Source organism: Taeniopygia guttata, chromosome 32 (assembly GCF_048771995.1).
Source record: "Taeniopygia guttata chromosome 32, bTaeGut7.mat, whole genome shotgun sequence".
NCBI lineage: Eukaryota > Metazoa > Chordata > Aves > Passeriformes > Estrildidae > Taeniopygia > Taeniopygia guttata.
In genome coordinates this window covers 1,007,726-1,020,238 of record NC_133057.1, presented here as the reverse complement: position 1 = coordinate 1,020,238, position 12,513 = coordinate 1,007,726, and the positions used below count along the sequence as shown (strand labels likewise).

At 56.3% G+C, this 12,513-nt stretch overlaps 1 protein-coding gene across 2 annotated transcripts in view; it reads right to left on the bottom strand.

Moving 5' to 3' along the window:
- The window catches only part of ACAP1 (ArfGAP with coiled-coil, ankyrin repeat and PH domains 1), a 34,190-nt gene extending 23,339 nt beyond the window's left edge, over positions 1 to 10,851 (bottom strand). For both annotated transcript variants that reach the window (XM_072920619.1, XM_072920620.1), the window contains exons 1-9: positions 10,764 to 10,851; positions 8,141 to 8,198; positions 5,729 to 5,848; positions 4,997 to 5,050; positions 4,064 to 4,119; positions 2,657 to 2,840; positions 1,401 to 1,445; positions 709 to 804; positions 208 to 282 (exon numbers count right to left, since the gene is read on the bottom strand). In XM_072920619.1, coding sequence (XP_072776720.1) covers positions 208 to 282; positions 709 to 804; positions 1,401 to 1,445; positions 2,657 to 2,840; positions 4,064 to 4,119; positions 4,997 to 5,050; positions 5,729 to 5,848; positions 8,141 to 8,198; positions 10,764 to 10,816 — 741 coding nt within the window. In that variant the 5' untranslated portion in view covers positions 10,817 to 10,851. The remainder of the gene's footprint in view (positions 1 to 207; positions 283 to 708; positions 805 to 1,400; positions 1,446 to 2,656; positions 2,841 to 4,063; positions 4,120 to 4,996; positions 5,051 to 5,728; positions 5,849 to 8,140; positions 8,199 to 10,763) is intronic.
- Between the last annotated feature and the right edge of the window lie 1,662 nt (positions 10,852 to 12,513).

Below are 12,513 nucleotides of genomic sequence, written 5' to 3'. Positions count from 1 at the left end.
ATCATCCACGCTTAAGGCCTGTCAATCACAGCTGGCCACGCCCCCTTAACCAACCGAGCTGCCAATCAACAGCGACCACACCCCTAATGGGCTGTCAATCACTCTAAGCCCTGCCCACCATGGCCACGCCCACCCATGCCACGCCCACCCAGGCCACGCCCACCATGGCCACGCCCACCCGGCCACGCCCACCCAGGCCACGCCCACCTGCTGCAGCAGGAGGTGGTGCCGCTGCTCCAGGTCCCGCCGGCGTCGCGCCGCGTCCAGCTGTGCCCGCTCCAGCTGTGCCCGAACAAACACACCTGGGCACACCTGGGGCACACCTGGGGGCACCCGGGGGCACCTGGGGGCACCTGGGCACACCTGGGCACACCTGGGGGATCCCTAGGGCACACCTGGGGCACACCTGGGCACACCTGGGCATCCCTGGGGTATCCCTGGGCGCACCTGAGGGCACCTGGGCACACCTGGGGCACACCTGGGCACACCTAGGGGCACCCGGGTATACCTGGGGGCACCCCTGGGGCATCCCTAGGGCACATCTGGGCACACCTGGGCTCACTTGGGCACACCTGGGGCACACCTGAGGGCACCTGGGGAACCCCTGGGTACACCTGGATTTTGCAGGGGGTCTCTGGAGATATTTTAGGATTTTTTGGGGTTTTTTGGGGTGGAATTTTGGGGTTTTTTTTGGGGTCCCGGCCTCACCTGCGCCCCCAGGTGTCCCCGGTAGTCGCGGGTCGCTGTCTCCCCCTGGTGGCCGCAGGTGAAAAACGCGGCCTGAGCCTCCAGCAGGGACAGCACCTGGGGGGGGGATGGGGGGGTCAGGGGGGTCAGGGGCACCCCCAAAACCCCACCGGGACCCCCCAGACCCCTCCCCAAATTCAGCGTGCCCCAAACCCCCCCAGGAACCCCCAAACCCCCCACCCAGGAACCCCCTCAAAAGCCCCCCCCAAACCCGAGACTCTCAGAGTCCCTCCCAAATCTCCCCAAAAAACCCAAAATTCCCCCAAAATTCTCCCCGGGACCCCCAAAACTTTCCAGGACCCCTCCGAAATTCCCTCAGACCCCCCACCTCAGTACCACCCATAGACCCCCCCCAAACCCTCCCAGACCCCCCCCAGACCCCCCAGGACCCCCCTAAAGCCCCCAGGACCCCTCCGAACCCCAAAACTCTCTCAGCCCCCCAAAATCTCCCCAAAACCCCCCAAATTTCCCTGTTTTGGGGTACTCAGAGCCCTCCAAATCCAGCCCAGGGACCCCTTGAGACCCCCAAGGACCCCCCCGGATCCCCCAAAATCCAACCCAGGGACCCCCCCCGAGACCCTCAGGGACCCCCAAACCCTCCCAGGGACCCCCAAAATCCTCAGAACCCCAAAAAAGCCCCAAATTTGGCTCACAAATTGCAGAATTTCCGTTTTCTGCCGGTCCTGCAGCACCTTCAGCTGAGGGGGGCGGGGCAGGGTAAGGGCGGGGCCGGGCCACGCCCCTCGAGGCCACACCCACTGACCACGCCCCTTTAATGTCAGTCATGCGTGGCCACGCCCCTTTAAGCGCCTTTAAGGCACGCCCCAATTAGGCCACGCCCACTGAATTAAACCACGCCCACATTTGCGATGCAGCACAGCCCCACCCCATTAAGCCACGCCCACTTATTTAAGCCACACCTATTCCTGTTTAAGCCACGCCCACCTGGAGGACATAGTCCCGCCCCCAGCCACACCCAGTTTAACCCCTCCCACCCAGTTTAACCCCGCCCACCCATTAAGCCACGCCCACCTGGAGTATGTAGTCCCGCCCCCCGGCCACACCCATGGATTTAAGCCCCACCCACCCAGTTTAGCCCCACCCACCAAATTAAGCCCCACCCACCTGGAGGACATAGTCCCACCCCCTGGCCACACCCATGGATTTAAGCCAAGCCCAGTGTTAACCCCGCCCACCCAATTAAGCTCCGCCCACCTTTAGGACATAGTCCCGCCCCCCGGCCACACCCAGTTTAACCCCGCCCACCCATCGAATTAAGCCCCGCCCACCTTGATGATGTAGTCCCGCCCCCTGGCCACACCCAGTGTTAACCCCACCCAATTAAGCCCCGCCCACCTGGAGGACTTAGTCCCGCCCTCTGGCTACACCCATGGATTTAGGCCACGCCCACTCAGTTTAACCACACCCACCCAATTAAGCCCCGCCCACCTTGACGTAGTCCCGCCCTCTGGCCACACCCATGTGTTTAAGCCACGCCCACCCAATTTAACCCCGCCCACCCAGTTTAACCCCACCCACCCAGTTTAACCCCGCCCACCCAATGTTAACCCCACCCACCGAATTAAGCCCCGCCCACCTTTAGGACATAGTCCCGCCCCCTGGCCACACCCACGGATTTAAGCCCCGCCCACCCAATGTAAACCCCGCCCACTGAATTAAGACCCACCCACCTGGAGGACATAGTCCCGCCCCCTGGCCACACCCGGTTTAACCCCGCCCATCCATTAAGCCCCACCCACCCAAATAAGCCCCGCCCCTGAATCAAGCCCCGCCCACCTGCAGGACGTAGTCCAGCCCCCCGGGCCACACCCATGGATTTAAGCCACACCCATGGATTTAAGCCACGCCCACCCAACGGTAACCCCGCCCCCCATGAAGCCCCGCCCACCTGCAGGACGTAGTCCAGCCCCCGGGCCCTGGCCACGCCCCTGGCCCCGCCCAGCGCCGCCGCCGCCGCCGCAGCCTCCAGGGGGCGCCGCCGGGGGGTCTCCGCGTGGTGCTGCAGCGCCCCCAGCAGGAGATCGGCCGCGCGTGAACGGGCCCGGCCCGCGGCGTGGAGAGAGCGCAGGGAGCTGGGGAGAGATGGAGTGGGGTTAAAACAGACAAAAATGGGGAAAAACAGGCAAAAATGGGGGAAAACAGACAAAAATAGGGAAAAACAACAGCCAAAAATGGGAGAAAATGGCAAAAAATGGGGTTAGAACGGCCGAAAGTGGGGGAAAACAGCCGAAAATGGGGAAAAACAGCCAAAAATGGGGTCAGGACAGGCGAAATGGGGGGAAACAGCCGAAAACGGGGAAAAACTTCCGAAAATGGGGAAAAACAGCCAAAAATGGGGTCAGAACAGCCAAAATGGGGGAAAACTGCCGAAAATGTGGTTAAAACAGCCAAATATGGGGTCAGGACAGCAAAAATGGGAGAAAACAGCTGGAATGGAGGGAAACAGACAAAAATTGGGTTAAAATTGCCAAAAATTGGGAAAAACACCCAAAAATGGGGTCAGGACAGCCAAAAATGGGGTCAGGAGAGCCAAAATGGGGAAAACCAGCCAAAAATGGGGAAAAATGGCCAAAAATGGGGTCAGGACATGTGAATATGGGGTCAGGACAGCAAAAACGGGGAAAACGGCCGAAAATGGGGAAAAACGGCCGAAAATGGAGTCAGGACAGCTGAAAAGGAGGAAAACAGCCGAAAATGGGAGAAAATGGCCAAAAATGGGGGAAAAAAGCCAAAAATGGGGTCAGGACAGCCAAAAGTGGGGGAAATCGGCCAAAAATGGGGGAAAACAACAAAAAATGGCGTTAAAACATACAAAAGTGGGAAAAACGGCCAAAAATGGGGTCAGGACAGCCAAAAATGGGGGAAAATGGCCAAAAGTGGGGAAAAACAGCCAAAAATGGGGGAAAACGGCCGAAATGGGGGAAAACAGCCAAAAATGGGGTCAGGACAGGGGAAGGTCGGGTTAAAACAGCCAAAAATGGGATTGAAACACAAAAAATGGGGTTAGAACAGCCAAAAATGGGGTTCGGGCAGGGGAAAATGGGATTGAAACACAAAAAAGTGGTGTCTCCCCCAAATCCGCCTGAAATCCCCCCAGGACCCCCAAAATCTCCCCCAGATCCCTCCAGGCCCCCCAAAGTCCCACTGGTACCCCCAAACTCCCCTCATAATTCCCCCCAAAATCTCCCCCCAAATCCCCCCCAAATGTCCCAAAATCCCCCGAAATTCCCTCAAAATCCCCCCAGGACCCCCCAAATCCCCCAAAATCCCCCCAAATCCCCCCGTCCCCCCTCACTGGCCCAGCGGCTCCAGGTGCCTCCCGAGGGCGCTCTGGGTGCAGCTCCGCAGCTCCTGGGGGCGGGGCCGGGGAAAAAGGGGCGTGGTCAGACACAGAGGGGCGGGGCAAGGCGGGGCGGGGCCAATCAGGGTGTGGTCATGAATAAAAGGGGCGTGGTCAGACCCAGAGGGGCGGGGCAAGGCGGGGCGGGGCCAATCAGGGCGTGGTCATGAATAAAAGGGGCGGGGCAGAGAGGGGTGGGGCTCGCGGAAGGGGCGCGGCTTGGCGGGAATTTGGCGGGAATTTGGCAGGAATTTGGCAGGAAGTTGGTGGGATTTTGGTGGGAATTTGGCAGGAATTGGGTGGGAATTAGGCGGGATTTTAACGGAAGTTGGGTGAGAATTTGGCGGGAATTTGGTGGGATTTTGGGCGGGAATGTGGCGGGAATCTGGCGGGAATCTGGCGGGAATTTGGGTGGGAATTTGGGGGGATTTTGGCGGGAATTGGGTGGGAATTTGGCGGGAATTGGGTGGGAATTGGGCGGGATTTTGGCGGGAAATTGGCAGGAATTTGGCAAGAAGTTGGCAGGATTTTGGTGGGAATTGGGTGGGAATTTGGGGAGAAATTGGCAGGAATTTGGTGGGAATTTGGCAGGATTTTGGCGGGAATTTGGGGGGAATTTGGGTGAGAATTTGGCAGGATTTTGGTGGGAATTTGGCGGGAATTTGGCGGGAATTTGGCGGGGGAAATGGGCGTGGCACCGAGGGGAAAGGGGCGTGGTCTTGTAGGAAATGGGCGTGGCCAAGTAACGGGTGTGGTGCATCGAGATTTTGGATTATGCAAATGAGAGGCGTGGCTCGAACGGAAGGGGCGTGGCTTAAACGAATAGGCGTGGCTTAAGGGGTGTGGCCTGGAAAGGGGGCGTGGCTTAAAGGGGCGTGGCCTGCTGACCTCGTGGCTGTCCATCATCTGCTCCAGGGAGTCACAGAACTTCTCCAGAGCCTCCTGCGGGACCCCAAAATTCACCCCTGGGACCCCCAAAATATCCTGGGACCCCCAAAATTCACCCCTGGGACCCCCGAAATTCACCCCGGGACCCCCAAAATTCACCCCTGGGACCTCAAAATTCACCCCAGGGACCCCAAAATTCATTCCTGAACCCCCCAAAACTCTCCAGGACCCCCAAACCAACCCAGGACCCCCAACATTCTTCTCAGGATCCCCAAAATTCCCACTGGGGACCCCCAAATTCCCATCAAGGAACCCAAAATTCACCCCAAGGCCCCCCAAAACCCCCCGGCAGCCCCAAAACACCCCAGGACCCCCAAAATTCCTCTCGGGACCCCCAAACTTCCTTCCAGACACCCCAAAATTCTCTCCAGGGATCCCCAAAATTCCCCCCAATGACCCTCAAACCCCTCCAGGACCCCCAAAATTCCTTCCAGACACCCCAAAATTCCCCCCAACGACCCTCAAACCCCTACAGGACCCCCAAAATTCCCCCCAGGACCCCCAAGGCTACCCCGGGACCCCCCAAATTTTGGGGTTCCCCCCTCCAGGGATACCCAAACCCCTCCAGGACCCCCCCAAGACCTCTCAGACCCCAAATTTGGGGCTCTCCCCCAGCCAGGACCCCCCAAACTGGGGGTTCTGCCCCCCCCATGGGGTTTTTGGGGGTCTCACCCGCACCAGGGGGTCCCCCCGGGGGGTCCCCGCCAGCTCCCGGAGCCCCACGGCGAAGGCGCGGCTGGAAACTTCCAGAACCCGGCCGGCCTCCAGCACGGCCGAGCAGAGCTTCAGCACCTGGGAACCCCAAAAATTGACAGAATCACCCCAAAATCTGCCCCAAAATCTGCCCCAAAAACCGCCGGAATCACCCCAAAATCTGCCCCAAAATCTAACCCCAAAAACTACCGGAATCACCCCAAAATTCCCCCAAAATCCACCCTAAAACCATCCCAAAATTCACCACAAAACCATCCAAAATGTCCCCAAAAATCTGCCCCAAAATCTGCCCCAAAAACCACCCAAAAAATCCCCAGCACGGCCGAGCAGAGCTTCAGCACCTGGGACCCCAAAAACTGACAGAATCACCCCAAAATCTGCCCAAAATCCACCCCAAAAATCCCCAGCAGAGCTTCAGCACCTGGGACCCCAAAAATTGACAGAATCACCCCAAAATCTGCCCAAAATCCACCCCAAAAATCCACCCCAAAAATCCCCAGCAGAGCTTCAGCACCTGGGACCCCAAAAACCGCCGGAATCACCCCAAAATTCCCCCAAAATTTCCCCAAAATCCACCCCAAAAATCCCCAGCAGAGCTTCAGCACCTGGAGCCCCAAAAATTGACAGAATCACCCCAAAATCTGCCCCAAAATCTGCCCCAAAATCCACCGGAATCACCCCAAAATCTGCCCCAAAATCTGCCTCAAAATCCACCCCAAAAATCCCCAGCACGGCCCAGCAGAGCTTCAGCACCTGGGAACCCCAAAAATTGACAGAATCACCCCAAAATCTGCACCAAAATCCACCCCAAAAATCCCCCAAAATCCACCCCAAAAATCCCCAGCACGGCCCAGCAGAGCTTCAGCACCTGGAGCCCCAAAAATTGACAGAATCACCCCAAAATCTGCACCAAAATCACCCCAAAATCCATCCAAAATCTGCCCAAAAATCCACCCTAAAAATCCTCAGCAGAGCTTCAGCACCTGGGACCCCAAAAACTGCCGGAATCACCCCAAAATCCACCCCAAAATCCACCCCAAAATCTGCCCCAAAATCAACCCCAAATCCACCCCAAAAATCCCCAGCACGGCCCAGCAGAGCTTCAGCACCTGGAACCCCAGAAACTGCCGGAATCACCCCAAAATCTGCCCCAAAATCTGCCCCAAAATCCACCCCAAAAATCCCCAGCACGGCCCAGCAGAGCTTCAGCACCTGGGACCCCAAAAACTGACAGAATCACCCCAAAATCTGCCCCAAAATCTGCCCCAAAAACCGCCGGAATCCCCCAAAATCTGCCCCAAAATCCACCCCAAAAACTGCCGGAATCACCCCAAAATCTGCCCCAAAATCTGCCCCAAAATCCATCCCAAAATCCACCCCAAAACCATCCAAAATCCACCCCAAAATCCACCCCAAAAATCCACCCCAAAAATCCCCCAAAATGCTTCCCAAAAATCCCCAGCACGGCCCAGCAGAGATTCAGCACCTGGGAACCCCAAAAACTGCCGGGATCACCCCAAAATCTGCCCCAAAATCTGCCCAAAATCCACCCCAAAAATCCCCAGCACGGCCCAGCAGAGATTCAGCACCTGGAACCCCAAAAACTGACAGAATCACCCCAAAATCTGCCCTAAAATCCACCCCAAAAATCCCCAGCACGGCCGAGCAGAGCTTCAGCACCTGGGAACCCCAAAAACTGCCGGAATCACCCCAAAATCCACCCTAAAACCACCCCAAAAATCCACCCCAAAAATCCCCAGCACGGCCCAGCAGAGCTTCAGCACCTGGAACCCCAAAAACCACTGGAATCACCCCAAAATTCCCCCAAAATCCACTCCCAAACCACCCAAAATCCATCCCAAAACCATCCAAAATCTCCCCAAAAATCCACCCCGAAATTTACCCCAAATCCATCCCAACATCCCCCAAAATTCGCCCCAATATCCACCTAAAAATTCCCTCAAAATCCACCCCAAAATCCACCCTGAAAATCCCCTCAAAATTTCCCAAAATCCACCAAAATCCCCTGAAAATCCACCCCAGAATCCACCCCAAAATTCCCCTCAAAATTCCCCAAAATCCACCTAAAAATTCCCTCAAAATCCACCCCAAAATCCACCCTAAAAATCCCCTCAAAATTCCCCAAAATTCCCCATAATCCCCCCAAAAATCCACCTAAAAATTCCCTCAAAATCCACCCCAAAAATCCCCTTAAATTCCCTCAATATTCCCCCAAAATCCCCCCAAAATCCCCCCAAATCCACCAAAACCCACCCCAAAAATCCCCAGCGCGGCTGCAGCCCCTGAGACCCCAAAACCCCCCAAAACCCCCAAAATCGCCCCAAATTTGGGGTCCCCCTCCCCCCAAACCTTCTCCAGGTGAGTCTCGAGTTCGGCCGCGTCCGCGGCGGCCTCGTCCAGCGCGGCCCTGGGGAGGGGGCAGGGGGGATTTTGGGGGTCCCGGGGGATTTTGGGGGGATTTTGGGGGTCCTGGGGGGGTTTTGGGGGGTCCTGGGGGGATTTGGGGGGGATTTTGGGGGGTCAGGAGGGATTTTGGAGGGATTTGGGGGGGTCCTGGAGGGATTTTGTGGGGGATTTTGGGGGGTCCTAGGAGGGTTTTGGGGGGATTTGGGGGGTCCTGGAGGGATTTGAGGAGATTTTTGGGGGGTCAGGATGGGTTTGGGGGGTCCTGGGGGGATTTGAGGAGATTTTGGTGGCTCAGGAGGGATTTTGGGGGGATTTTGGGGGTTCCTGGAGGGATTTTGGGGTCCCAGGAGGGTTTTGGGGGGTCCCAGGAGGGTTTTGGGGGGATTTGGGGGGTCCCAGGGGGATTTGAGGAGATTTTGGGGGTCAGGATGGGTTTTGGGGGATTTTGGGGGGATTTTGGGGGGTCCTGGGGGGATTTGGGGGGTCCTGGGGGGGATTTTGGGGGTCCCAGGAGGGTTTTGGGGGGTCCTGGAGGGATTTGGGGGGGATTTTGGGGGGTCAGGGGGATTTTGGGGGGTCTCAGGAGGGTTTTGGGGGGTCAGGGGGGATTGGAGAAGATTTTGGGGGTCCTGGGGGGATTTGGGGGGGATTTGAGGAGATTTTGGGGATTTTGGGGTCCCTGGGTGGGGGAGGGGCAGTTTTGGGGCGGTTTTGGGGGATTTTGGGCAGTTTTGGGGTCCCTGGGTGGGGGAAGGGCAGTTTTGGGGCGGTTTTGGGGCGGTTTTGGGGCGTTTTTTTTTGGGATTTTGGGGTCCCTGGGTGGGGGAAGGGCAGTTTTGGGGCGGTTTTGGGGATTTTGGGGTCCCTGGTGGGGGAGGGGCAGTTTTGGGGCGGTTTTGGGGCGGTTTTTGGGGATTTTGGGGCCCCTTCCGGAGCTGTTTCCGGAGGCGCCGCCGCAGCACCGGGGGGGGGGGGGGGGTGGGGGAGGGGCGGGGGAGCCCCAAAATCGGCCCTGAGCAAAATCCCATTTTGGTACAAAATCCCCAGTTTTGGTACAAAAATCCCCTTTTTTGGGTAAAAAATCCCATTTTTGGGTACAAAATCGCCTTTATTTGGCCCAAAATAGCCATTTTTTGGATACAAAATTCCTTTTTTTAGTACAAAATCCCATTTTTGGTACAAAATCCCCAGTTTTTGGTACAAAATTCCATTTTTTGGGTAAAAAATCCCATTTTTTGGCCCAAAATTGCCATTTTTGGGCACAAAATCCCTTTATTTGACCCGAAATCCCCTTTTTTGGATACAAAATCTCTTTATTTTCTACAAAATTCTTCCTTTTTGAGGTACCAAAACTGTTTTTTTGTACAAAATCCCTTTTTTGGGTAAAAAATCCCTATTTTGGGTACAAAATCCCATTTTTGGCTACAAAATCCCCCTTTTGAGTACAAAATCCCATTTTTGGGTACAAAATCCCAATTTTGGGTACAAAATCCCTATTTTGGGTACAAAATCCCCATTTTTGGTACAAAATTTCCCTTTTTTAGTACAAAATCCCTTTTTTTGGTAGAAAATCCCTTTTTTGGGTACAAAATCCCCATTTTTGGGTACTAATCCCCCTTTTTTTTTGGTACAAAATCCTCTTTTTTGGGTACAAAATCCCCTTCTTTTTGTCCAAAAACCCTTTATTTTGTACCAAATTCCCCCTTTTTTAAAAAATCCCCATTTTTGGGTACAAAACTCACTTTATTTGGCCCAAAATCCCTTTTTTTTAGTATAAAATCCTCTTTTATGGGCATTAAACTCCTTTTTTGGGTAGAAAATCCTCTTTTTTTTGCACAAAATCCCTTTATTTTGTACAAATTCCCTGGGGGGAATTTTGGGGGGATTTGGGGAGATTTGGGGGGTCCTGAGGGGAATTTTGGGGGGATTTGGGGAGTTTTGGGGAGTTTTGGGGGTCCTGGAGGAATTTTGGGGGAATTTGGGGGGGATTAGAGGATTTTTGGGGGGGTCCTGGGGGGAATTTTTGGGTGCCAGGGGGGATTTTGGGGGGTCCCGAGGAGATTTTGGGGGGATTTGATGAATTTTGGGGGGTCCTGGGGGGGTTTTGGGGGGTCCTGGGTGGGATTTTGAGGAGTTTTGGAGGAGATTGGAGGAGTTTTGGGGGTCCCGAGGGGTCTGGGGAGGAATTTTGGGGGTCCCGGGAGGGTTTGGGGGGAATTTTGGGGGGTCCCTGTGGGGGGAAAGTTTGGGGAATTTTTTGGGAGGGTTTGGGGGCAATTTTGGGTTTTTTGGGGGGTATTTTAGGGGGAATTTTGGGGTTTTTGGGGGGGATTTTAGGGGGAATTTTGGGGTATTTTGTGGGGTATTTGGAGGGAATTTTGGGGTTTTTTGGGGAGAATTTTGGATTTTCTTCGGGGAGGTTCCGGGTAGGTTTTTTGGGAAATTTCGAGGGGGTCCCGGGGGTATTTTGGAGTTTTTTTGGGGGGTTTTGGGGTTTTTTTTGGGAGGTTCTGGGGAGGATTTTTTGGGGAGGATTTGGGGTTTTTTGGGGTTTTTTTTGGGGTACCTGAACCACGGCGAGTCCCTCAGACACTCCTCGAAATCCAACTCCACCGTCATGGCTGGGGGGGCCGGGGGGATTTTGGGGGGATTTTGGGGGGGATTTTGGGGTTCTCTGGAGGGAATTTGGGGGTCCTGGGGGGATTTTGGGGGAGTTTTGAGGGAGTTTGGGGGGTTCCGAGGGGATTTTGGGGAGGATTTTGGGGGTCCCGGGGGGATTTTGGGGGGTCCCGGGGGGATTTTGGGGGTCCCGGGGGGGTTTTAGGGGTCCCGGGGGGATTTTGGGGGGTCCCGGGGGGGATTTGGGGGGATTTTGGGGTGTCCCGAGGGGATTTTGGGGAGGATTTTGGGGGTCCTGGGGTGGTTTTGGGGGTCCCGGGGTGGGTTTGGGGGTCCCGGGGGGATTTTGGGGGTCTCGAGGGGATTTTGGGGGAGTTTTGAGGGGGTTTGGGGGGTCCCGGGGGGATTTTGGGGGTCCCGGGGGGGATTTTGGGGGTCCCGGGGGGATTTTGGGGGTCCCGGGGGGGAATTTGGGGGTCCCGGGGGGATTTTGGGGAGGATTTTGGGGGTCCCGGGGGGGTTTGGGGGGATTTTGGGGGGTCCGGGGGGGATTTTGGGGGTCCCGGGGGGATTTTGGGGGTCCCGGGGGATTTGGGGGTCGGTGCCGGGCCGTGGCTGTCGCCGCCGGGGCCGGACCGGGAACGGGAGCGGCTCCGCCCCGGGGAGGGACCGGGGGAGGGCCCGGGGGGTTTGGGGGTTCGGGGGAGAATTGGGGGGTTCGGGGGGGATTTGGGGGGATTTGGGGGGGATTTGGGGGGATTTGGGGGGGATTGGAGGTGATGGAAGGGGGATTTGGGTGGATTTGGGTGGATTTGGGGGGGATTTGGGGGTAATTTGGGGGATTGAGGGGATTTGTGGGGGATTTTGGGGGGATTTTGGGGGGATTTGGGGGTGATTTTCGGGGGATTTAGGAGGGATTTGGGGTGGTGGAGGGAGATTTGGGGGGATTTGGGGGGATTTTTGGGGTTCGGGGGGAGATTTGGGGTGATGGAAGGGGGATTGAAGGGGATTTGGGTGGATTTGGGGGGGATTTGGGGGGGATTTGGGGAGATTTGTGGGGGATTTGGGGGATTTGGGGTGATGGAAGAGGGATTGAGGGGATTATGGGGGGATTTGTGGGGGATTTGGGGAATTTGGGGTGGATTTGGGGAGATTTTTGGGGTAAGAGGCGAGATTTGGGGGGTTTGGGGGAATTTTGGGGTGATGGAGGGGGGATTTGGGGGGATTTGGGGGGGATTTGGGGGGATTTTTGGGGTTCGGGGGAGATTTGGGGTGGTGGAGGGAGATTTGGGGGGATTTGGGGGTGATTTTGGGGGGATTTAGGAGGGATTTGGGATGATGGAGGAGGGATTTGGGTGGATTTGGGGGGATTTGGGGGGGATTTGGGTGGATTTGGGGGGGGTTGGGGTGAATTTGGGGTGATGGAAGGGGAATTTTGGGGGGATTTTTGGGGTGCGGGGAGATTGGAGGGATTTGGGGGGTTTGGGGGGGATTTGGGGTGATGGAAGGGGGATTTGGGGGGATTTGGGGGATTTGGGTGGATTTGGGGTGATGGAAGGGGGATTTTCGGGGAATTTTTCGGGGTGCGGGGAGATTGGGGGGATTTGGGGGGATTTGAGGGGGATTTTGGGGTGATGGGGAGGGGATTGGAGGAATTTGGGGGGATTTTGGGGGAATTTTGGGGATTTGAGGGGGAT